At 42.7% G+C, this 26,090-nt stretch overlaps 1 protein-coding gene across 4 annotated transcripts in view; it reads right to left on the reverse strand.

Moving 5' to 3' along the window:
• Nucleotides 1-10,487: 10,487 nt before the first annotated feature.
• Nucleotides 10,488-26,090, reverse strand: part of CBFA2T2 (CBFA2/RUNX1 partner transcriptional co-repressor 2) — a 49,648-nt gene continuing 34,045 nt past the window's right edge. For 3 of the 4 annotated variants that reach the window (XM_088480653.1, XM_088480654.1, XM_088480656.1), the window contains exons 3-11: nucleotides 21,870-22,111; nucleotides 20,994-21,083; nucleotides 20,726-20,904; nucleotides 20,119-20,378; nucleotides 19,901-19,998; nucleotides 18,995-19,187; nucleotides 15,795-15,908; nucleotides 15,042-15,232; nucleotides 10,488-12,355 (exon numbers count right to left, since the gene is read on the reverse strand). In XM_088480653.1, the coding sequence (XP_088336779.1) occupies nucleotides 12,080-12,355; nucleotides 15,042-15,232; nucleotides 15,795-15,908; nucleotides 18,995-19,187; nucleotides 19,901-19,998; nucleotides 20,119-20,378; nucleotides 20,726-20,904; nucleotides 20,994-21,083; nucleotides 21,870-22,111 (1,643 nt within the window). In that variant the 3' untranslated portion in view covers nucleotides 10,488-12,079. The remainder of the gene's footprint in view (nucleotides 12,356-15,041; nucleotides 15,233-15,794; nucleotides 15,909-18,994; nucleotides 19,188-19,900; nucleotides 19,999-20,118; nucleotides 20,379-20,725; nucleotides 20,905-20,993; nucleotides 21,084-21,869; nucleotides 22,112-26,090) is intronic. The other variant, XM_088480655.1, reaches the window with a different exon arrangement.

Below are 26,090 nucleotides of genomic sequence, written 5' to 3' on the forward strand. Positions count from 1 at the left end.
TCAAGATAACTGTCTTAGTAAATACCATGAGGTAGTCTCAAACACCTTCAATATGTGTAGGGGAGTCGAGTGATTCAATATATGCGCTCCATTTTTTATAAAAGGATGTAACCCCTCCTTCCAGCGCAGGGAAAACTGCTTGTCTATCATAATACAGGGTCTGGAGCATAATAGACTTAACCGTTCCCAAAAAGGGAGGGGAAGGGGAGGTCCAAGCACATAAAATGACTTTTTGTAGCTACGGTGACAATGACAGTCAGTAATGGGACTATGCGAGATTTATCAGGGCCCAAATCCCAGTTTGTGAAATTAGCACATAATAAGGCCAGCGGATCACTATAAAGTTTTAGGTGAAAAATAGAGTTAATAAAGATCATTACCTTACCCCAGAACTTTGCGATCTTAGGGCATGTCCAGAAATTATGAAAAAACGTAGCATTCGGGCGCGTGCATTTTAAGCAATCACCCGTCTCCCCTTGCACCATAAAGCTCCTGCGAGCCTGCAAAATATATGCTCTATTAATAGTTTTGATGTGAACCTCTTGTAGCCAGGAACAGCGCAAAAATGTAAGAGTTGCATCATAAGTATGCAACAAGCAGTCCATGGAAGTGACAGTAGCCAGGTCTCTGCTCCATGATAGAAATGTATGTTTCCATACCTTGTCATGCGAACTCCCCACCAGATCTGTGGTAAGATACTTAGTCTTATAGGGGTGTAGCACGAGAAAGGACAGGAGACTGTGCAGAGGGTCAGGCGAATTAGAGGAATGAACCGGGAATTGAAGAGAACGAGCATAATGAGTGGCTTGAAGGTACATATAGAATTGTCTGTGTGGAATATGGGCATCGGTATGGAGGGTAGAGAAAGGGAGAATAACTCCACCTGGGTCGAAAATGTCCTTAATTAAGGCAATACCCTTCTGTTTCCACTGGCAAAAGCCAGAGTTATCTAGTCCTGGTGGGAACATAGGGTTACCAGTAAAAGGGATATACTTCGAGGCGGTATAGGGTCTAGATAGTTTGGTGCAAATAGCTCTCCAGGCCAAATAGGTATCATGAAATAAGACATGAAATATGTGAGTTGGGGTAGATTTTCTAGGCGTATGCAACAAAGCAGCAGCTGAGTAAGGTGAAAACATAGCTACCTCAGTAGGCACATGGGTATATGTTTCCCTGTTCAACAACCAATCACCAATATACCTAAAATGCACCGCCCTAGTAAATGTGAGAATATCGGGGAGACCCAGCCCTCCATGAGACCTGCTAGTGACATGCTAATCGGGAGCATTTGTATGGAGTAAGATAATTTAGGAAAAGCTACACTTTTAAGTAATGCGATTCTACCAAGTAGGGCCAGGGGTAGCATCTTCCAGGTATGCAGCAATTTAGTCAGTTGGGCAATAATAGGAGTATAATTAAGACGATATAGGGAGGAGGTAACCACAGGAATATTAATACCTAAGTATTTGAAATGGGAGGCTGTAACACGAAAATGTTGATAGACAGGATCCCTCAAATCCGCTGCCGTGATATTCGCATTGAGTCTGTCTGGGATTACATGAAGAGACAAAAGGATTTGAGCAAGCCTACATCCAGAGAAGATATGTGGTTAGTTCTCCAAGATGTTTGGAACAACCTTCCTGCCGAGTTCCTTCAAAAACTGTGTGCAAGTGTATCTAGAAGAATTTACGCTGTTTTGAAGGCAAAGGGTGGTCATACCAAACATTGATTTGACTTAGATTTCTCTTCTGTTCATTCACTTTGCATTTTGTTAATTGATCAAAATAAACTATAACACTTCTATTTTTGAAAGCATTATTACTTTGCAGCAATTTTTCCACACCTGCCTAAATCTTTTGCACACGCACACACACATTATATATATATATACATATATATATATATATATATATATATATATATATACACAGATATACACACAAACATACTGTACATATAAATGAAAAAAATATATAGAAACCCGTTTCAAAGAAAAAAATGTAATAGAAAAACAAGGAGTTGTTGCAATTATAGCTGTGATACAGAAAGCTATATGGATTAATCATACATTAGAGTGTAATTAATATACCTATTAATTTGTACATTAGTTGCACATTACCTACAAAGTATATGAATCTACCACACTCATACATATTTAAACTATTAATGTAGCTGAATTATACATAGAAGATACTAATCAATCTTATTTAACTCTAATGTCTCCTTTAGGGACTTATTTACTTAGCAGTGGATTTTCAAAACCTTCTATTTTTACATATTTTGTCTGTCAGAAGTAAATGGGTAAGAACAGTAACTGCAAAATCAGGCTTGTTTTGCATTAAGTATTATTGCCATTTTAAATCAGGCATTCAAAATCTGTAAAAATTGAGGGTTTTGAAAAACATCTGCTTAGTAAATACACCCCTTAGTTCTTCTGTAGCCATAGTATGGAGTTTATATATCCATTGAGTTTCTGCCACACACATCTTATGGAATCTGTCTCTCCACTAGTAGTAACCAGAATAGTTTCTACTCCCTTGGCTACCAGACTCCTCCATGACATTACAAAAAATGACATGAAACACTGTTAAGTGAGAATATTTCTTCTGTGTTCCCTAAAATGTGCCTTCAGGGTCTTTGTCGTTCTACCCACATGTTAGTGGCGACAAGGACACTGAGGGACATACAGTATATGACAAATGAGCTGTCACAATTAATAAACTGACAAAAGGGACATTTTCACCTGTAAAACAGGAACTACATCTTTACTCCACCTGTGCTCCATATGTTTGCATGTAAAACAAATAGATTTACTACATCTGAAACTACCTTTTATATCTTGTGTCAACCACATATTTTTATTTTGACTAGAATTGTATAGGATACGTGTGGAATTTGTCTGACAGCCTGAGACCAGAACCTCTTTGCTGTAGAAGTTTCTAGTGGCTCATTGCAGCGCACAGTTGCATTCGTTGGCTGCGGTTTAATTGAATCAAGTGGTATATTAAGGGGTCTATGTACTAAGCAGTGATAAGTGACAGAGTGAAAAGTGATGTCTGTGATAAGTGCCAGCCAATCAGCTCCCAACTGTAATTTTTCAAACACAGCCTGTGAGATGACAGTTGGAAGCTGATTGGCTGGCACTTATCACTGCTTAGTACATAGACCCCTAAATCTTGATCCACTTTATCCCTCTCCAAGATTTGTTACATCTCCCTCCAAGTGCCTTCAGTGGAAAATTTTGTGGTTTCCATGGTAATAGCCGAACGCGATACACAGCAGCACTCATCGGCAGTGGGACAATGAAAAAGCCGTGAATCCTGGTAATAACTGCCTCATATAAATTATCCATGCTGCTTTCACAATGTTTATATGTGATACATCTATATACGGCAAATTAAACACCTGCGCTAATTGACTTTATAAACTGACTGTATTAATCTATCCCAGCATAGAAGAAATCAGTGTCAGTCGCCTGAAGTCAAGACATGACAGCTTGCTGAACTTCACTGTCTGTTGCGAATTGCCAACCTCCCACGTGCTGCTTTCCTTTTTAAATCAAATGTATTTTATTGGTTTTCCAATAAAGAAAAATACATAGAAATAATATATTCAAGAACATGACATATGTACAGTTGTGCAGCTGTATACACATCCATTTATATATACAGTGCCTTGCAAAAGTTTTCACCCCCCCCCCCCCCCCGCTTGGCTGTTTACCTTTTTTATTACAGTAAAACCTTTTTTTTTATCTGAATTTTATGTGATGGATCTGCACAAAATAGTCTAATTTGGTGACGTGAAATGAGAAAAATATATATAAAAGTAATATTTATAAATAAAATTCTGAAAATTGGCATGTGCATATGTAATCACCCCCTTTGCTATATAGTCCCTCAAAAGTTCTGGTGCAACCAATTACCTTCAGAAGTCACATAATTAGTGAAATGAAGTCCACCTGTGTGAAATCTAAGTGTCACATGATCTGTCAGTATAAACACACCTTTTCTGAAAGGCCCCAGAGGCTGCAACACCACTAAGCAAGAGGCATCACGCCATGAAGACCAAGGAGCTCTCCAAACAAGTCGGGGACAAAGTTGTTGAGAAGTACAAGTCAGGGTTGGGTTATAAAAAAATATCCAAATCTTTGATGATCCGCCGGAGCACCATCAAATCCATCATCATCAAATGGAAAGAACATGGTACCACAACAAACCTGCCAAAAGAGGGCTGCCCACCAAAACTCACAGACCAGGCAAGGAGGGCATTAATCAGAGAGGCAGCACAGAGACCAGAGGTAACCCTGAAGGAGCTGCAGAGTTCCACAGCAGCACTTATCACTGCTTAGTACATAGACCCCTAAATCTTGATCCACTTTATCCCTCTCCAAGATTTGTTACATCTCTCTCCAAGCAGGAACTGGTGTATCTGTGCATGTGACCACAATAAGCCTTACACTCCATAGAGCTGGGCTTTATGGAAGAGTGGCCAGAAAAAAGCCATTACTTAGTGATAGAAATAAGAAGACACGATTTGAGTTTGCCAAAAGGCATGTGGGCGACTCCCCAAATGTATGGAGGAAGGTGCTCTGGTCAGATGAGACTAAAATTTTATTTTTCGGCAACCAAGGAAAACGCTATGTCTGGCGCAAACCCAACACATCCTAAGAACAGCATCATGCTGTGGGGATGTTTTTCAGCAGCAGGGACTGGGAAACTGATTCGAGTCGAGGGAAAGATGGATGGTACAGGAATATTCTTTAGCAAAACCTGTTTCATTCTACCTGTGATTTGAGACTGGGACGGAAGTTCACCTTCCAGCAGGACAATGACCCGAAGCATACTGCTAAAGCAACACTTTAATGTGTTGGCATGGCCTAGTCAAAACCCAGATCTCAATCCAATTGAGAATCTGTGGTCAGACTTGAAGATTGCTGTTTACAAGCTGAAACCATCCAACATGAAGGAGCTGGAGCAGTTTTCCTTGAGGAATGGGCAAAAATCCCAGGGGCAAGATGTGGTAAGCTCATAGAGACTTATCCAAAGCGACTTGCAGCTTTAATTGCCGCAAAAGGTGGCTCGAAAAAGTACTGACTTTAGGGGAGTGAATAGTTACGCAAGCTAACCTTGCCGGAGCTGCCCGTATCAGCAATTGAATGCCGCTGGAGCGGCGGGACGGACACAAGGGGGAGTGAGTACAGTAAAGCATTGAATGTTCCTCACAGCGCATCTTAACACAGCTCTGTATCGGAATCATATACCAAAGCACATTGTGGAACACTGCCAGCCCTTTAGTTATCTGGGCCGTTCACCAAAACCATCTATTGCTGCAATAGTAGCTTTCTCTCAGCTTTCAGACACACTGTTGCTAATTGGGCATTTTCAACACCAGGCTCAATATTTGCTTATGTGGATGTATTGGAACTGAGATCTCTATTCACCAGCTGAGAAATATTGGAGAATTAATTGTTTTATTGCATTTGTTCATTATTTTTACATTGTAAGATTAGATACATTTGATCCTAATAGATACTGTGTATAGATTTTTATACTCCCAGGAGTTTTATTCATGTTTTTGCATGTTTATTTAAACTCAGGTATATGAGCTTATATTAAAGGATAATTAATATTACAATCCTTGAATTGTGTTCATGGGCGCCGCCTATTATTTTTGTTTTTAATCTCGGTTTCCTTTGGAAGTTTGGCAATACTTCCAGTAGGTGTGCTGCCATTTTACACAAGGAGGGGAGTTAATCACACACCATCACTGGCGCTGGGGAAAATATCTTTCTTTTACTGGTGGGAAATTAGAATGCATTAGAGAACATTACGCACGAGGTCTTTTTACCTTACTTTATGGATAATATATTACGAATACCTGCACATGTATTAATTAATCTAAAGAGTGTATGATTGAACAAAGACCTTGCCCATAATGAAATATGCACTAGTACCAAGGTGATACAAAAGGTATTTATTGTAAATATAAATTGGGTATATATGTTATGGAGCAGATAAAAATAGGTTCTCAGGATAGTCACAGTGCTAACCTTATCCCTAATGTACCTGCAGTGGTGTGGGGTAATGCGAAAGGGAATGAGGGGGGATGGAAAAAAAAGTATGGAAATATAAGGGATTAAGCTTTAACTTCCTGAACGGAAGGTGGGGAAATTGTCTAGGGGTAGTGCGTTGAGGCACTAATGATATACGTTAATAAAATGAAAATAGCTGTCATCACTGTATGTGCTCCAATTCCTAATCAGAGGTGACTGTCTCAAATCGATGTGAAGATCTCGTTAAGTACAAATACAAATGTACCAGGTGTTGTGCTCTGGAGGGGCGGCGTCCCGTGCCCTCCAGTCTGACAACTTACCCTATCCTAATGATGCTTCCTTCTCTCTCTGTTGCGCGGCTCCCAATTGATGGATGAGGTGCTCTCTGCTGCTGGCTGGAATCACCCTCAGTGGCGGGACAGTTCAAGTCCCACGCTTCCGTGAGGTCACCTTGGAACTGTTAGGCAGCTCTACTCACTTTGGAAGAGACTACATGACCCAGCATACCCATGACTTCCGCATCTGCTCTCGTCACACGCAGCTCACCGCTCCCGGCTCATACTGAGTGTCCACACAGAGGGCGTAACTAGGCACGCACCTTACAACCATCTATACACGAACTCGAGCTGTCCCGCCGCTGAGGGTGATTCCGTCCAGCAGCAGAGAGCACCTCGTCCATCAATCGGGAGCCGCGCAACAGAGAGAAGCAAGCATCAGGAGGATAGGGTAAGTTGTCGGATCGGAGGGCACGGGACGCCGCCCCTCCAGAGCGCAACACCCGAAACATTTGTATTTAACGAGATCTTCACATCGATTTGAGACAGTCACCTCTGATTAGGAATTGGTGCACATACAGTGATTGAAAGCGATTTCCATTTTATTAACGTATATCATTAGTGCCTCAACACACTACTCCTAGACAATTTCACCACCTTCCGTTCAGGAAGTTAAAGCTTAATCCCATATATTTCCATACTTTTTTTTCCCCTCCCCCCTCATTCCCTTTCGCAATACCCCACACCACTGCAGGTACATTAGGGATAAGGTTAGCACTGTGACTATCCTGAGAACCTATTTTTATCTGCTCCATAACATATACCCAATTTATATTTATAATAAATACCTTTTGTATCACAATGGTACTAGTGCATATTTAATTATGGGCAAGGTCTTTGTTCAATCATACACTCTTTAGATTAATTAATACATCTAGTGCAGGTATTCGTGATATATTATCCATATTGTAAAATTAAGGGAACTGGGATAGACCCCTGGATACCAGCAGCTTATCATCACTAAAGTGAGTGCAGGTTCTCACAACCTCATTTTTTACCTTACTTATTGATCCAACATTTATTACTCCCTTCATGTGCGGCGATCTGAAAATAGCAGGTTGCCCTGTGTATCTAAGTGTGCCCTGTATAATTCTACAGATGGAAATCACGCAGTACCAGATCAGGGCTGTAGTGAGGATGATCCTGTACCTCCCATTGGTAGTGGCGTAACAACTCAAGAGTGCGGTTGGCTGAGTGTGGCCTGGCATTATCATGCAGAAATACGATGTCTGTATGCAGCAACCCAGGTTGTTTTCGACGAATTGCCCTCCGTAGCCAGCTCAATGTGTCTCAATAGCGGTCAGCATTCACAGTATCTCCCTTGGTAAGCTAACCATGATCTTCTTTGCTGACCGAGTGGTTTGAATTTCTTTGAAGGTGGTGAGGAAGCGTATTTCCATGTCATGGATGCTTGCTTCATCTCCAGTGTCATATAATGCATCCATGTTTCATCACATGCAACAATGCGCTGCAAGAACTGCACTCCCTCCTCATGGTACCGCATCAAGGACATGAGAGACAATCCCATCTTACTGGTTTTATGAACTTCTGTGAGTTGCTTCGGTACCCAGCAGGGGCAAACGCAGGAATTTTAAAGGGGGGTTTCCAAACGGTTGAAAGAAAAAAAAACTAATATATATATATATATATATATATATATATATATATTTTCCATGCATAGACTATCATGACCAAGAAGCAGATTGTTTTTTTGGACAGGGAGAAGGAGATAATGTTATGTGGATAGGAACTTCCACTGTTGCACTTCACACAGTGGAGACTCCAAGCTGCATGCTGGTACACAGGTCATATTTTAACCCCAGCTGCACATAAACAGAGATAGTGTCTATCTCAGACTCCGACCAGGACAACACAAACAAATAAGCAATTATATTCCCCATTCATTCATTCCCTTGTCACATACAGCAGCAGCACACACCGTGTCCCCCACAGCTTCATCCAAGGAGGTAATCATTCACGACTCGGTCAGCTAGCCGGGCTGAACGGGACTCTGGAGAAGTGAAAGGTGAGGAATGCAGGCTGCCTGTATTACTGCCGGGCTGCTGGGTGATCCTCCTTCTCCCACACTCCCTGCTCTGGGAGAACTGTAGGCAGTGCCCGAGCAGCTCCGATCGTGGAGGGTGGCCCGCGGCTGATGCAGAGATGGAGACAAGGCTGTCTCCATGTCTGAAAAAAAATTGGTCTGTCAGGGGGGGTTTCTAGGTACTCAGAAACCCCCCCTGCGTGCGCTAGTGCCCAGCGTGAACATTTTTTCCTGTACCTCAGTTGCTCATGAAAGATGTTGTGCACAGCACCCACTGAGATGTTCAGTTCGTCAGCAATATCACTAACTGGAATGCGTCTGTCCTCCTGAATCAAAACCTTCAATGCGGCACAGATTGTTATGTGCGGTGGACATGCTTGGCCGGCCGGATTGCAGCTCATCTTAAACGTCTGTCCTGCCGTTATCAAAGGCCTAAACCTGTTTCCGTGACATGACGTTATCACCGCGTCCCCTCGACAAGTTGGCGATGAATTTCTGCTGATGTGTCCTTTAGATGCAGAAATCTGATCACACTATGCACCTCAATGTGTGACCATGTCTCCGCCAGCCCCGCCATCTTACAACGGATACTGGGTCAGTATGACTGATATGAGGCACAGTCTAATGGCAGTGAGGGGAAGCAGTAGTTTACAGCACCTGCTCTGGCCTGGCAGGAAATTTTACGTAATAGAGAACATTACACACGTGAGAGGTCTTGTTACCCTACTTAAAGACCCAGCCTTGTACTTTATCTACCACCACTGCAGAGTACATTACTTTCAACAGCCAAAGAGGCATTATGGCTGTAAGAGATGGTGTGTGAGTTAGGTATTTATAGTTTAGAGGAGACCACCAACATTGCATGTGACAATAGAGGAGCAATAGATTAGTCTTCCAGTGCTGAGCATTATGGTAGGTCCAAGCATATTACTATCAGACACCATTTCATTACCGAACTGGTAAAGGTGACTAGCAAAAATAAAGTTGCAGACATTGCAATATCACTGCACCTAATTAACACTGTGTCTTATGCTACTCGTTTCTACTAGGTTAATAAACAGACTCCCTGGTGAAGTCAATCTGCTTTGTGGACTTCTCTCCATATGCACACCTGCTGCACACTTACTGCACTCAGCACATTAGTCAAACTCTGCCAACATCCTCCAGACGATTCTCTTTCCACTCACAATCCAAAAATATACCGGTAGGTTAATTAAGTTGTAACAAAATAACCTGTGTGTGCTAGGGAACAAAAGGGGGAGATGTATGATATATGCACGTTATGTGCGCTGATAACGCTTACCCCACATGTATTATTGGGGGCCTGGGAGGTAAATGACAGGGGCGCTATGCACTCGTCATTAATCGGCGCTGCGGTGGCTGCACACGGGATCTTGCGATGCTTGCGAGATCCCGCGCATGCTCAGTGGAGCCGGCCGGGAGTGAGACACAGAGCATCAGCACTAGGCTGATGCACTGTGGGCTCTAACGGGGATAGCCGGAGGGGGGAGTTTTCACTCCCCCTGCTCCGGCAGATGAGATGTTTATGCATCTCATCTTTAGGGCTTCCTTCTTCTCCTCGGTAAAGAGGTGAAGCAGGAAGTGTTATAGCGGCACGATAAGTGGCGCTATAAATACATCTCCCCAGAGACTGGAATAAAAGTTGCTGTGCACCAACTTTAACAAAAGGTGTGGGGGTTAAATACTAGTTATATTGTCTGGGTTTGTTTTGTAAGTAAAAACATCTAAATGAATCCAATTGATTACATGATGTAAGGCACTAAAAAGTTAAAAAGGAAATTAATATTTTTATAGCCACCATGCATGTATTATATACTCCAGACAAACAGAAATAAGTAATTACCACTGCTATTTAATTACCACTGCTAAGAAGTCAAACAGTCACGATCACAGAGTGTTTTCTTTATAGACTCTGAAGAGCTATGCTAAATAGTTTAATGAGAGGATAGTGCTAGGCGCTGGTTGGGGAAGACAGGCGTTAAAAAACAAAAAAAAGCCTTGGGCAGGTATAAACAAACAGTAATCCATGGAGGTTAGCAAATCAGATTTTATTGAATAAACTTGGTAGTAGAGGCCTAGCTTATTCATACAGGTTACACATATATTTTATGTAGCTTATTCTTGAATTATCTGATAATATATCAAAATTAAAGTTTTCATCCAGGATGCAGCTGTGAGGATGAAAATGAAACTTGAGTCAACATCATTTTACTTCCAAAAAATAACAACTCAAGAGACAGACAGAATGAGGTTTGTATTTGGTGATGCGTTGTCTTTGGATACAAAGGGTGAGTTTCTCTATTATATGTGATCTATATGTGACTGGCAGAGAACAAGGAGCAGTGGTAGTGGATACCTGATGCACAATTCCATGCCAAGGGTAGAGAAAAGGAGAACAAACAACTTAAGACTCTGGTGTCACAAAGCCAATTGTTTTTTGGCTATTTCTACACATTAAAAATGTAAACTTTGAGGCTAGACTAAAATCCAGTTGTTCTTAAATGCTTATTTTAAAGATAATTTAAAAAGGGAAATGATTCTTAAAAAAATACAACTTAAGTAACTTTTATAATTTTAAAAGAAATCGTGGTATTTTCCTACACAAACAAAATGGTTATCATGAGCTAAAACCCATATAAAGATCGGGAGAGGGGGGAGGGCATTAATGAAGAATAGTTTTAAAGGAAGAAGACAAAATTATATGTTCTTCTCTTAAATAAACAGATTGTTTTTCTAGTTCAGTTTGGAAAATGAAGCCCTTCTGATTAGTTGTAATGGGTAACACCATCACTTTCCATGCATTGCTTTAGTACAGGTTTCATATTGGGACATAAATGTGTGATCTTTAATTTAGATTAATATTTGATGTAGTTAACAAGTGAGGACAGTTACAGAAGTTACATACAGCAGCCATACAACACGATAACGACTATTTGTTGGCATCTGGTAACCAGAGGTACGTTCTCCGCAACGCAACTTGCGCTCACCTTTGAACCATTTAAAGTAACTGTATCCTGAGGTTGTTTTTCATTTCTTTTATCAGATAAACTATTTAGGTTTAACAATTTCTAAATAAAAGGATCATAGCAGCCATTTTAAATTTAAAAAGACACAGTTAAAAAGTCAACTACAAAAAGGTGAAGACATATGTACAATAAAAGGGAAGCCATTTATAGACAGAAAAGAAAGTAGTACATGCAGAATTACATTGTGACTGCTTATGATGTCATTTTGGTGCAAAGCTTAGAGCCTTAACCATGACAAATATGTTATTTGATATACAAAGCTACTCATCTCCAGAACTAAGGTTGGGATGGCTAACAGGTCTGTACAGTCCAGAAATTATTTGCAGCAAGATGGACGTTGTTTGGTTGTGACAGCAGTCCTACAGAAGTTCTTATTACGCCTTGTGAAACTGAAATGTGTTTACAGGCCAGAGCGCTGTGTATGGTAGGCTAACTGGCTAAAATTGTATATTTTGGTCCATCAAGTCTTTATTTTCAAAAGGATATACAAAATCCATCTCTCACCGGGATCAGCGAGTAGTCTCTATATTCATTTTTAATCTGAACTCCTTAAAGAGCTGGGCATTATAGAAGATATTGGACAGACTACAAAGGTCCCACTTCACAGGCTTTCAACAGCAGTGACAGATGCAGGAGTGGAGGAGCGTGAAGTAGCAGTAGATGATCTTTCAACAGCAGGACTCAGCAAAATGGGGTCCACGGTTTTGGGTAGTAGAGAGCGAACTGGATTCAATGCCTTAGTAGGGCCATGTAGGGTCTGGCCACAGATACGATGGTGCTTTTCCCAGTCTTTGTGCTGGCAAAAAGATCCACAGTATCGAGCAATGTTACACCCGCTGCATGTCTCACTTGCTTTACGGCCGCAGTTCCAACAGCTCTGCAAAAGAAAATTATTTTACATTAAGTTCATAAAACTTTATTCTGTAAATGCTGTACATGGTAACAGATTACAGAGTTTATAACATGTGAACACATATTCCCTAATATCGATATTCCTCTATTCTGCCTCTTAACTACAGATGAGTGGTTCCGGTTTGGACTCGAATCTTCCCGCCAAGTTCGGATCTTAGAAGGAGGCAAAACACCATCTTTCACAGACATCTGCGCCGACATGTTGCTGAAAGATGACGGTTCTGAGAACTGAACTTGGTGGGAAGATCCAAGCCAAAACCGAACCATACATCTTTTATAATAGAATGAATATCTAATGTGCTTACAATTAGTAGGACAAATACATCTTTCAGTATTTGTGGAGTACTAAACAAATGTTCATTAGATTTAGTGCTGTTAGTTGTTGAAAAGAACTTTATGATCTCAAAAGAATTGTCACACCTGTTTTAGTCAGTGACACATCAGATAAGTTGTTTGACAAGTTGAACACATCACTGGATCACTACAAGAAAGAATTGATTGCGTTTAAATTAGAGATGTACGGTTTGGTTTTTGCTCTGACCTTCAAGTTCGAGTCTCTGAATGAGGCAAAAAGTCAACTGCCATGGACAAAACGTCATCTTTTTGTCTGTGAAAGATGACGTTTTGCTTCGTTCTGAAATCAGAACCGCACATCTCTAATTTAAATGCAACAAATTGGAGAGAGTACACTTAGATTATAAGCAACACACTGTCTATAGGTGGCTCACTGGGGATAACTCCCAAAACCGGAGGGGGAATTTCTCCAACTATAGGAGGAGACCAGCCTATACGGTTGATTCGTATTCCTCATATTCTTCATCTGAGGTGGAAGGTCAGGACCAATGCCACCTATCAGTGCTTTTTTTAGGGTATCAGAGAATCACTTCCCCAATCCTGCAAAAGATCCCACAAGAGGAGGGTGGCCACAAGATGCATCAGAAACTGCTGACAGCCAGCACAGTGTTCACTTTGTCATCCCACAATTTAACATCTAGTGAATAATCTCTTTTAGAGATGGGGTTAAAGTTTGTGTACCAGCATTCACCAGAGATCCTTTTGATATCAACATTGATCACTCTAAATTGGGCAACAAATTACGTTGGAGGGATCATTTTGCGGACTCAGATGCTTATAATACAGCCGATTCAGAAAGGATTTTCCGCAAAACTAGTTCTTTTGAACATCTACCATCAATTCTAACATTAAGACCTTTTTAAGAATTACTTATGGTGAACTCAATATCCCTATCCCAACACACAACAACTATTATAATCTCAATAAATCTCAGAGGGCAGCTATCAAATTGTTACAAGACAACACATCAATAGTGATACGACCAGCCAATAAGGGGATGCAGTGGTGGCGATGGATTTTATAGACTAAGGCCCTGATTCAGAGCCGGACGCTCTGACCAGAGCGCTCGCTCTGAATCAGGGCCCACCTCCATAAATATGGAGCGTCCTCCTGGACGCTCGTATAGCTGTGGGTCACCACCCACAGCATATACGAGCGTGCAGGATGATGGTCGCGATGGTCTTGACCATCACCACGGCGAGCAGAAGCCTGCGGTTGAGTTTCTCAACCGCAAGGCCAGGAGTGATTTTGGCTCTATCAGAGCCAAAATCACTCCCACTGACATCACTAGTGATGTCAGTGGGGCCGGCTTCTGACGGTAGGCATTCCCTTGGGAATCAATCAACATCGACAGCACGCCCCCTTTGATCAGACACTACGAGCTAAGGAAAGTCCTTCGCTCGTCGCGTCTCACGCATGCGCACGACGGAGCTCCCTCCGTCGTGCGCATGCGCAGTGCAGACCATCGACCCAGTTGCGAGCGGACAGCCGCTCGCGAGTGGGTCTGAATCAGGGCCTAAGACATTAAGGACGGGATGTACTAAGCATCTCATCAGCAATGTCATATATTGTGCCAATTATCGGTTACATACCGGTGATGTCACCGATATGAACCTAGAAATGAGCAAAGGTCAGCTCTCCTGGTAAAAGCTTCCCTTTGTGATGGAGGGACTGCCAGGTTTATGATCCAGAAGTCCCTCTGGCATCCTTCTGTGAAGCACGTGCCGCGGGGGGAGTGGGAGAGATCGGAATGGATTGAACATTTAACTAGGAGTGCCGAATTTCAGACATTGGTTTCATTGGAAGCCCAGTTAGCTGGGTTACACAAGACCAGACAGCAATGCGTGCAAGGTTTCTTTTTTGTATCAAATATATTAAGGTTTCTAAAACAAAGCTGGAATGTTACCTGTACAGTCTAGGGCAGGGGTCTTCAACCTTGGCCCTCCAGCTGCTGTGGAACTACACATCCCAGCATGCACTGCCACCTTTTTGATATAACAGCATGCTAAAACTGTGGCAGTGCATGCTGGGATGTGTAGTTCCACAGCAGCTGACGGGCCAAGGTTGAAGACCCCTGGTCTAGGGGGTATATTTACTAAAGTGAGAGTTTTTAGAAATGGAGATGTTGCTCATAGCAAACAATCAGATTCTCCTAAACATTCAAGTAGCATCTTCTAAAATATAATAGCTAGAATCTTATTGGTTGCTATGGGCAACATCTCCACTTCTAAAAACTCTCTCTTTAGTAAATATACCCCTAGGAGCACTTTTATGGGTGTTTAAAACCCACTTCCTACCTCAGTTGATTCCTCCTGCTCATTTATTACAAGGAATGCATCCTCAGTTGCTCTCCGCTTGGCATCTGCAATAGTCTGTTCCATCCTGGCTCTCTCAGATGCAATCATCTCAAACGCCTTCTGCTCAGCCTCAGATACAGCCTTCTGCACCTCGGACATGGCCTGACGTTTCACCTCATTAACAGCTTCTTCTGTGAAAGACAAGGAAGTTACAGTATGTACAGATGCATTAGGACTAAGGTCCTAGATAAAATATGCAACTTGTCAGCATTTACAATTCCCTGTTTCTAGTCTTTACCCCACACAATCACTGCTATGTTTTCTCAATGGGATTTTTAACATGTACCCCAAGTTCCCTAAAGTACGCTTACATAAACACAGACGTGCATATATTTCTTCAAAAGTATCCTCTAATCTGAGTTATTTTTACCCAGATATAACTTATACATTTAAAAAGGCCTTAAAAATACATTTCCTGACTTTTGAATTCTGACCTTATTTTTCAGCAATACATTTAATCTCTATTCTGACTTATTTAACAAATCGTTAATCTATCTCAACAGGTTGAGAACCTAACCTCTACTCAGTCTTACAGCTACAGTTTTCTTATGCCTACAAATGTAAAATCTGTATAAAACATGCCTTTAACAAGCTTTACATATGGTATGAAAAATCTATAATCTATCAGCACAAATGTATCATTTAATGGATAGGCGTCTATGCCCTGCCTTACAGTGCTCAGCCATGTCACACCTCGAGGTGTTCTGTCCCCAGATGGTAGTAGGTGGCATCCTGTACCTGCTTTCCGCCAGATCTCATCAGTAACATAGCCTCCTCCTGTACGGCTCCCAAAATCCCTCTGAGATTCTGCAAGAGGAAAAATATAGTAAATTATTGCTTTATCTAGACAAGGAAGGGATGTTAAAGACTTAAAAAAACTAAAGAGACAGTTAGTTTTACTTTACTTTTCAAGCTTCACAAGCTATGAAGCTGGAAAGTAATAAAATATTCATAGACTTTGCTACTTATTTTGCTTAAACGAAAATATAAGGTTTTCTTAATATATATTGTATTGTTTTGGTTCATGCGAGTGTGTACAGCTTCAGCTAAGGGTAAAATGACCAGTAGATTGCCTAAAATTATTTTATTCAACTCCACCCTAAAAACAACCCCTGCCACCTTTTCCCAGTTCTGCAGGGCCTCAGTGACACACATTAGACCTAGCTGTGAGGATTGCAGCCCTCAGTTCAGGACTCCCCTGATACAATCACACAGCTTGTAATGACTGCAATATGCTGAACACTCTGCGTATAGTGGGTCTGATTCAGAGATGGACGCAATGCCAATGTATACGCAGTTGAGTGATTACTGGTGATCTGCGCATGCATCAAGTCACATTACTGTTGGTGGTCACAGTGATTATATGCCCGCAGTGTGACTGACAGTCAGGGAGCGGTTGGGGGACTGGGGGCAAAAGCGCAGATGTGTTGCTACTAGTTTTGGGTTGTGCCGGAGATTGCAACTGCGATCTCGTACATGGAAAACATGACTCCGGCATCTCATTTCCCATAGATATTCTACGCAACTCAGAAGGCAGATTATCAAAGGATCTGCGACCAATGCAGCAGCTTTGTATGCAGACACTTGGACTTGTGAAGCTGCTGGTGGGCGCTTCAATACATATTTATGAGTCTGCAACATCTGCATCACAGGCTCTGCAGCGACGGCATTAGCAGCCATTTCTGAATCAGGCCCAGCGTGAGGCTGTCATTAAACACTGCAGGACTATCAGAGTCATCCTGCAACGTAAGGTCATGATCCTTGCCTCTTACTTCAGGTCTGAAATAGGGATGAGCGGGTTCGGTTCTCAGAGAACCGAACCCACCCGAATTTCGGGGATCCGAGGTGAGCCATCCCCCGCTCCATGACACCACCTGCACCCCCCACTGCTGGCACCCCCACTGGCAGCATCCTCCGCTTTCGACACCCCTGCACTGCTGCCCCACGTGCTGAGGACATCATCAGCGGCCCCCACACTGCCGACACTCCCACACTGAGGACACCACCAGCACCACACTGAGAACACCACCAGCACCCCTGCACTACCGACACTCTCAGCACACATGCACTGAGGACAACGCTGGCACCCCCGCTCTGCTGACACCGCCGGCACCCTGCATAGAGAACACCCCTGCACTGCCGACACAGCCATCAAACCTGCACTAAACACAGCTGGCACTGCCGACATCGCCGGTACCATTCACTGAGGACACTGCGAGCACCGCAGCACTGCCATTCCATGTACTGAGGACACCGTCAGCAACCCCCGCACTGCCGACACAGCTAGCAAACCTGCACTAAAGACACCGCTGGTACCCTTCACTGAGGACACTGCCAGCACCGCCATTCCATGTACTGAGGACACCGTCAGCAACCCCTGCACTGCCGACACAGACAGCAAACCTGCACTGAAGACACCGCTGGCACCCCCGCTCTGCTGACATCGCCAATACCCTGCACTGAGGGCACTGCCAGCACCGTAGCACTGCCATTCCATGTACTGAGGACACCGTAAGCAACCCCGCTCTGCCGACACTGCTGTCACAGTTAGTGCACTATTGGTGTATCCAACCCACACTGTATAACACACTGTATCCGTGTTGGAAATTGGAAGCTGAACTGCCACATGTTAGTGCCACCCACTTAGTCAGCCAGCTAGCTGGATGCAACCTTTTGGCCTTAGCTAGATGAAAAAATAATATTGTGAGGTGGTCAAAATTGATTGGAAATTACTGGAAATAAATCTTATTGAAATTAATAATACTGTAGGAACAAAAAAAGGCCAATTTTATGTGATTTTAGCTGTTTTTATGATATTTTAATAAAAAAATCCAGATCCAAAACCGAAAAAAAATCCAAAACCAGATTCAGATCCAAAACCAGGGGAGATCCAGATCCAAAACACGAGAATCGGCGCACATCTCTAGTCTGAAACATTGTTGCCAATCATCATTCTTGGAAGTTAACAGGCCCTTCTCAATGGTCACAAAAAAATCATGACAGACTGTAAAGCTGGGTACACACTAAACGATGTGTGTGCCCAGCCATGCGTCACATGACCCGGCTGCTGACATATCGGACGGTCCGTACACACAGGGCGATCTGGTGCCTGACCACCCGATATGCTGCCCCTCCCCGCGTATCGCTGCATGGAATGGTCAGCCGCATCGCCTGATCTTACATGAAGTACATAAGATCAGACGATGAGGCTGACGACCCCACGGGAGCGCACACTACACGATGTAGCACATACACACTACACATTTTAATGATTTCTCGTTCCGATGCTTCGGATTCGGCCAAATCATTAAATATATCGTGTACTGAGTAGGGGCATTTAGATTTAAGAGACAACCTACCAAAACCTACAAAGTTAGCCTTTATCGCAAAATGGGAGGCAGTGTGATTTCAAGATGCTGTAACATGAATGTACTGATAACTAAAGTAGGAAAAAAAAATACATCTATACTGTATAGTCTCCTGATAAATAGCTCACTTTTACACATTGCTCCATATCAGAGAATCTCTGTTTTGCTTTGTAACAACATTAAATAAAAATTTTGTAAAAGGTTAAAAAATAAAATAAAAAAGTGCAGGGAAAACATATGCACAGATAGTAAAGGCGGCCTTTTGTGGGCCAACTGCAACCTATAAACTAGTGACATCGTTGTGGCAGAAGGCACTTTGTGATGTCAACAGTTTTTCATAAATGAATAGGCTGCATTCTGATCACTCCTGCCAAAATACGGCTGCTTGTGTGCAGCTAAAAAGGTAGACTTTAAATATTTAGACTGACCAATAGACATAATACTTCATATATTTAAGTATTTGTGTTTATTGTATTTGCTCAAACTAAATAATTGTGTGACATTTTTTATTATGTATTTTCTCACCATTTGTGCCCGAGTCTGTACTGGTTGGACTGTGCTGTCTGCTCAAGAGCTCACTTCCTTTCCTAATCTCCGAGGACTCACTATAGCGTCTTTTCCAGTAGTTTAGCTCATCCCTGTCCACCTCTTGACACCTGCGCAGCACTGACATTGAGCGCTTTGTCTTTTCCACCATTTCCATGATACAGTTCAAGGCCTGTGAGAAATCAGATCAGCAAGTCTAGGTATAGTGCCTTCTGAACACAAGGGGGCGCCCAATGGTCAGCAGTTTACTATTTAACAAAAATTCAGCCCTTATTATTTAAAAATGCATATATTTAATATAAAGTCAAATAGAGTTTAACTTTTAGAACTGCTGTAACTGGTTTTTAAAATGCACATCAATAATAAGCTCCGCTAGTAATGGTGCATACACACGGTCAGATTTGTCAGATGTATCAGATAAACGATTGAACGATTTTACAAAAGATTTGAACGATTTCTGACTGCATTAAAATTAATGGAATCGCCCAAATCTGACTGCAAACACATCAGATATCGTTACCTGACCATCGGGAACGCGCATCGTTCAAATATGTCAGATATGTCAGATTTTCCTTCAGATATGAACGATTTTTTAAATAGTTATCGTTCAGATCTGAAGAAAAATCTGACCGTGTGTATGCACCATTAGTCATGATATCTAGCCAAATCTAGATTACTGTACCATAAGCAAGGGTTAGCTAATACCAGCTCTAAACCTATAGCAAGAACACACCAAGTAATGCTAATTTAGATAACACACAAGTAATAAACCATGGAGACACATTGCAAGAGGTTCCTATGAGTCCTCACACTTAATTGAATTTCCTATGATACTTATGTGTCACTATCCCAGTGACGGACAATTTTCAGACTAAGTGGTCTTACATGATCTAGATGCTTCCATTCTTCTGCCCATTCTCTCTCGGTCAGCCTATGGTCCACAAGTTCTTCTTGGTAGCCATTGTTTATGTTGCCATTTACTCCTGTGATCAGACAAATTGGCTTGTGAGATAACAGATTGCAGAAAATCAGGACCATACTATATTGCCATTTCACATCACGCATTTTGGGAAAACAAACAAAAAAAAAGGTACTCAACTTACCCCCCACAGGATGGTGGCGCTCTCGACCTTCCCTGCACTCCCCAATTTTGCCCAGAGGATCCCTGTATATCTGTGATCCTGGAATATCATCCAACGAATAATGCTGCAGAGGAGGAGGGGTGGGGTGAAACTGGTTGCCAGGGTTCAAAAGGGGCAAGGAAAGTGCTGGACTGTGTCGGGGGGCCGGACTTATGGTGCAGACTCTCTTGACAGGTGGCTCGGGAGCCATTGGTTCTCTTTCAAAGCCATTCTCTTCTCTCCTGCAGACCATAGAACGCCATTTGAGCAGTGGTGACAAAGGCAATACGTGTGCTATTTATGTAAATGAACATACTTCCATACAAAAGAATGGAGTTCTGTGACCACATAGGATGATAACAAGTCCTTACAGTAAAACGCTGCATGCAGTGTTTTATTTTCTTATTTAGGGTACACAGTACTTCATTCCTCATCATTCAAGAATTTCTACACTGTTCTAATGAGGACTTAATTGCCGTCTTCAGCAGTTACTGCACAGGATTACTTCACTACTGTCCACATACAAGATTATAGCTTACAGAATATTAAACCATACAGACCACTCATGTGCATACTTCCCTATATTTACCTGTCTGGGCTGTGCCTCTTTCCATGCCCATTGACCTCCATAAGCAATTCAGAGGAGTCAGATGGAGAAGTGCTGGTATTGAGGAGGAGGTGTTCATGCTGTGCCAAGTACTGTGAAGGTGTTTGCTTGGCAGCACGGGCACAGTGCAGCAACTCCCTCTGCAAAAGTGGCAAATTGGCCTAAAAATAAACCAGGGTTCATGTTAACATAATCCAGGAACCACAACGCCTTTCAGCTTCTAATTTATTCAGCCCTTAATATTCCTCACCTTGAGAAAGGGGATCACAAAAGGTCGGAGGGGGAAGTTGGTGGCTTCCTGGAGCTTGCAGTGAAATTCCTCTATGGTTATAGTAGAGTTCTGTAGAATAAACACAATTCAACTCAGCTCAGGCTCTTACTTCCCATTATCTGTTAATATGCCCACAAGATTTACAATAATGTTAAATTGAAGATATTAAAAAAATAGTGATAAACTAAGTTCAAGTCACTGTTTTGGGTTTTATTTATATTTTTTAACCTATTATTCTTACCGTTTATAGATGGTACAGAGGGCCTGATTCAGAGCCGGACGCTCTGACCAGAGCGCTCGCTCTGAATCAGGGTCGGCCTAGCCTAAAATGGAGCGGCCCCCTGGCCGCTCGCATAGCTGTGGGTGACCACCCACAGCTTATGCGAGCGGCCAAAAAGATGGTCGCGATGGTCAAGACCATCGGGCTTGCGACGAGACCCTGCGGTAGGGTCTCGCTGCCACAAGCCCAGGAGTGCTTTTGGCTCTATCAGAGCTAAAAACACTCCCACTGACATCACTAGTGGGAACGCCTCTGTCTGGGCAGCCACGCCCCCAGCACGCCCACCAAAGGGGGCGTGCTGTCACTCACCATCGACAGCACGCCCCCTTTAGTGCAAGACCCCCAGCGATGGCTTCCCCATCGCTCGCCGGGTCTCGCGCATGAGGACGGAGGCGCCTCCGTCATGCGCATTTGGGTAACATCGACTCGCTTGCGAGCGTACAGCGCTCACGAGCGGGTCTGAATGAGACCCAGTTCATAATATAAACATGATACATTGATTTCCTATTTAATTTCTACAATCTTTCCCTGTCATCCCTTGTCTCCCCCATCTTCAGTTGATGTCTTGAACTTACCACCAGAGCAAGAACCAGGGTACGGACCTTCTCCCCAATCTCTGGGGAGATATCATTGCCAAATTGCTGCAATGTAGTGAGAAATCTCTTCAGTTTGCTAAGCTGCCTAACTCCACAAGTGGCTGGAAGCTGCTGATTGGCTAGAGATGAGGAAGAGGAAGATGAAGGACCATTGCTGGAACGCTGGGGTGGAGAAGGTGCTCCGTTCAGTGAGGGAGGAGAATGGTTCATGCCATTTGAAACTAAGGAAAAATGAAAGTGGCATTAATGCAGTGCTCTATATAAGAAATATTCAGAAATCTGAAAAGTATTTATAATGTATGGAGCATGTATAACATAGAGTATTACATTAGAAGGACAAACCCTGACGAGAAGATTGTGTGTCTAGCAAAGTACAAAGATAGAAGAATACAATAATGCACACGGTCACAGCAGCGAATATGCAAAAATGCCAGAGAAATAAAAGCGCAATGGAGACAAAATGTGTCAGATTAGCAGCAAAAAAGAGGAAGTTGCCAGTAGAAAGTCCATACATATCTTTGCCAGGTAAAGGACTTACATGTACATACTATTTATTGATAAAATGCATCATGTATTTTGAAATGGTTACACATTTTACGTGACAAGTCCACCTAGTTACACAGTAAAGTGGCATGGCTCCTGTTGGTCCAGCAGTTAGTGAATGTCTCTGTACTCCAGACACTGGGTTCTCAACACACCTTCCCTAGAGGAAACTACAGTAGCACAACAAGTTACTGTGAGTACTACAAATAGTCACGCAACAGCTTTATATACCCATTGGTTGCTATGAACAACAACTCTACTTCTAAAAAGCTGCACAAGGACAACCTGTGTGTACATACCATTATAGTGATGCTTCTTCCGTTCTAAACAACTAGACAGACATTGCTGATTAAATGTTCCTTTACGGATAAAATACTATATTTTTCCTGCCATTACAACCTGTCTGATTTGGATGGGGATTATCACATTCATAAAGGAACAGCCAGAATTTCCTGTGCAATCTCCGTAATGATAGCTTCATGGCACAGCAGCAATTCGCCATCAAATTTTAACCAGCTGGTGACAGAGATACTATAAGCTACAAGCTGTGCTTTACATTACAACACACTGTTGCACCACATGAGCACTGAATACAAAAATTCAACTACAGTTTTCTCTAGGTAGTATTTTGTGTAAATTTGCAAATTGCAGCACTTGGAGGTTTCACTTCAATAAGTCCCAGCTGTTAGGTGCGTACCTCCATTTACCATGGCTGTCACAGGGAGCCAGAAACAGGTTAGTCCAGCTTCTGGCTTCCCAATCGCTGTACACAAATCTCCAAATCAAAAATTTGTATACAGCTAATATACAAGCAGTAGGTGCTTAAGCGTCAAACAGAGAAAACCTGTAATTGTGAGGGAATAGAAAAATTTCCTGTGACGGCTAACCAGAAAAAGGACGAAAAGAACACACTCAGGCAAGTGTAAAAAAAATCAAATGACCTGTATTAAAAAGTGCCAAGAAAACCATTTTGTTTATGGTTTTGTAAATATGGCAAATGTGTACTTGGGACAATGAGATAACAATCAGCCAGTTAATAGGGCTACATAAACTTTAATAGACATAATACAAATATTACACACACACATATAACATAAAACTAGTTATGTACAAATCTGTATCCTGTTATACTAAAATGTAATCAAAGTATAAAGGTGAACAGTGTTCTGCCTGGAAATAAGGAATGGCTCCAAACTAAACTCCCTAAAAAGGAATTGTAACAAAAAACATTGTCCCCAACTGTTTGATGCACTTTCAATGTCACACACACACTACAACGGCATTGAAGAAATGTTTTTAGAGCAAGGAATAGGGGGACTACCATCCATTCCATCCAAGTGCTAAGCATGCCCTCTGGGATAATTACTACACCCACTATAAAATGGTCATGCCCCCAAAAGGGAGGGGGCCACATGCTTTTTTTTGGCTATGACCCTATTTAGGATTTTGCCATTTTGGGAGGTATGCTTTATGTGTATCCAAGATTATATGATTATTTGTATGGTATAAATGTATAGCAGAACCTGTTGTACCTATTTCTACAGAATATCTGGCAGCCTCTTGTCAAGGACATCTACTGTACTATTAAATACAATGACACATATTTACTGCAGACATGAAGGCTTTATTCTCACTGTAAGCTTGAAAAATACAAATCTAGTTGCTATATCACCAAAATAGCACCATTGTCCGCAAAGCACAGGCTATTACTTTCGGGCCATAGTGTTAGGGGTAAATTTACTAAAGTGAGAGTTTTTAGAAGTGAGTTTTAGAAGAGATGCTGCACATAGCAACCAATCAGAATCTACTTAACATGTAACTGGCACATTCTAGAAGATAATAGCTAGAATCTGATTAGTGCTATGGGCAGGGCCGAAACTAGTGTGTTTGTCACCTGGGGCAAGACAGTAATTTGGCGCCCCCTTCCCCCTGGTAATTCCCCTGCAGCAGTGCCCCCCTAGTAATGCCTCTTCAGTAGTGCAACTATAGTAATGCCCCTGTACTAGTGGCCATACGGTAATGTTCCCATAGTAATGCCCATATGGTAATGCCCCCATAGTAATGCCCCTGTAGTGCCCAAATAGTAATGTCCCTGTAGTCACCATATAGTAATGCCTCTAGTAATGCCCCATGTAGTGCCCATTTAGCAATGCCCCTGTAGAGCCTCCTGGTAATGCCCCTGTAGTGCCCATGTTGGGCTTACCCCTAGTTATGCCCCTGCTAATGCCCATGTAGAGCCCCCTGGTAATGTGCCCAGGTGGGGAGTTTGACTGGGGCGGTACACCTGTCAAACCTTAACGCAGGTGTCCTAAGGCGAGCTCAGGGAGGACAGAAATCTCCCGTGGAGCAGAAGGGCCCTGAGTGCCCATAGTGCACCCTAGTAATGCCCCCATAGTGCCCCCTGGTAATGCCCCCGTAGTGACGCTTACAAACACACAAAAAAAAAATACTTACCTTAAACCTCGCTCCTGTGACCGTCGCCGTTGGGTCCGCCCGGCTGCTTCTCGGCACACCTCTCCCATAGTGCCTGTGGGGAGAGCCAGAAGCTGGAGTTCAGGAGGGAACTCCAGCCTCCGGCTAGCACGGCACTGCAGAGAAGAGCCGGGCACCCGCTGGTAATAAAATCTCAACGGGCGCCCACCTTAGAGTCTCCCTGCGGCGCCGGGCTGGAGGTCACTGATGCCGGGTGCAGCGGCGCACCCGGTGCACGTGCACCTCCAGCCCCCCCTAGTTCAGGCCCTGCTATGGGCAACATCTCTTCTAAAACTCACTTCTAAAAACTCTCTATTAAATGTACCCCTTAGTATCTTGAAGAAAGAATAATTGATGTTGTAGGGCTCTTCACCTCGGCTTTGAGAGTCATCAAAAGCACAATAAAACAGACAAGTATAAGCAATATAGCAAGATATACACATATGATGGCAGTAAATAAATCAATTTAGGTAACAATTGTACACAAAGGAATTAAGCATATATAACTAGGGGGCCTGGTTAAAGTTAGGGTGGGGGTCAGAAGGGAGGGCCATTGCCAAGAACTTCCAAGTTAAACTATGAAGTAATTTGGAAGCATCTCTGCAGGGAGTCTTTAAGTGCAGGGGTAGAGTATGAACGCAAGGCAACCAGGTGCCAAAAAACTTTTCAGTGAGCCCTTCCTTATTGGTGTGGACATCTCTGTCCCGTCCATTGTAAACAATAGTGTAATAATGTAAGTGGGTGGCTTAGGGTCAATCCACTGTGATTGTATGTTTTTTGTTGTTGCTGCGGCCAGTTTGGTCAGAAGTAGCCAGCACATTCCCTTTTGTCAACCCCTTTAAGTAAGAGAGTGAGTGAGTGAGTGAGTGAGTGAGTGAGTGAGTGAGTGAGTGTGTAAGCTCATCCCAGAGTACCTGTACTCGGGGACAGTCCCAATGTAGAATATCTGCTTTGGGGGAAGAGCATATATAAAACAGTTTACGTGCATGACCAATAATATTTTTCAACTTAGCAGTGTATTATTATTACCAGTTATTTATATAGCGCACACATATTCCGCAGCGCTTTACAGAGAGTATTTGCTCATTCACATCAGTCCCTGTCCCAGTGGAGCTTACAATCTATGTTCCCTACAACATGCACACACATACACACTAGGGTTAAATTTGTGTGGGGAGCCAATTA

This window comes from Taudactylus pleione, unplaced genomic scaffold (genome assembly GCF_031769625.1).
Source record: "Taudactylus pleione unplaced genomic scaffold, aTauple2 ptg000256l, whole genome shotgun sequence".
NCBI classification, from domain to species: domain Eukaryota; kingdom Metazoa; phylum Chordata; class Amphibia; order Anura; family Myobatrachidae; genus Taudactylus; species Taudactylus pleione.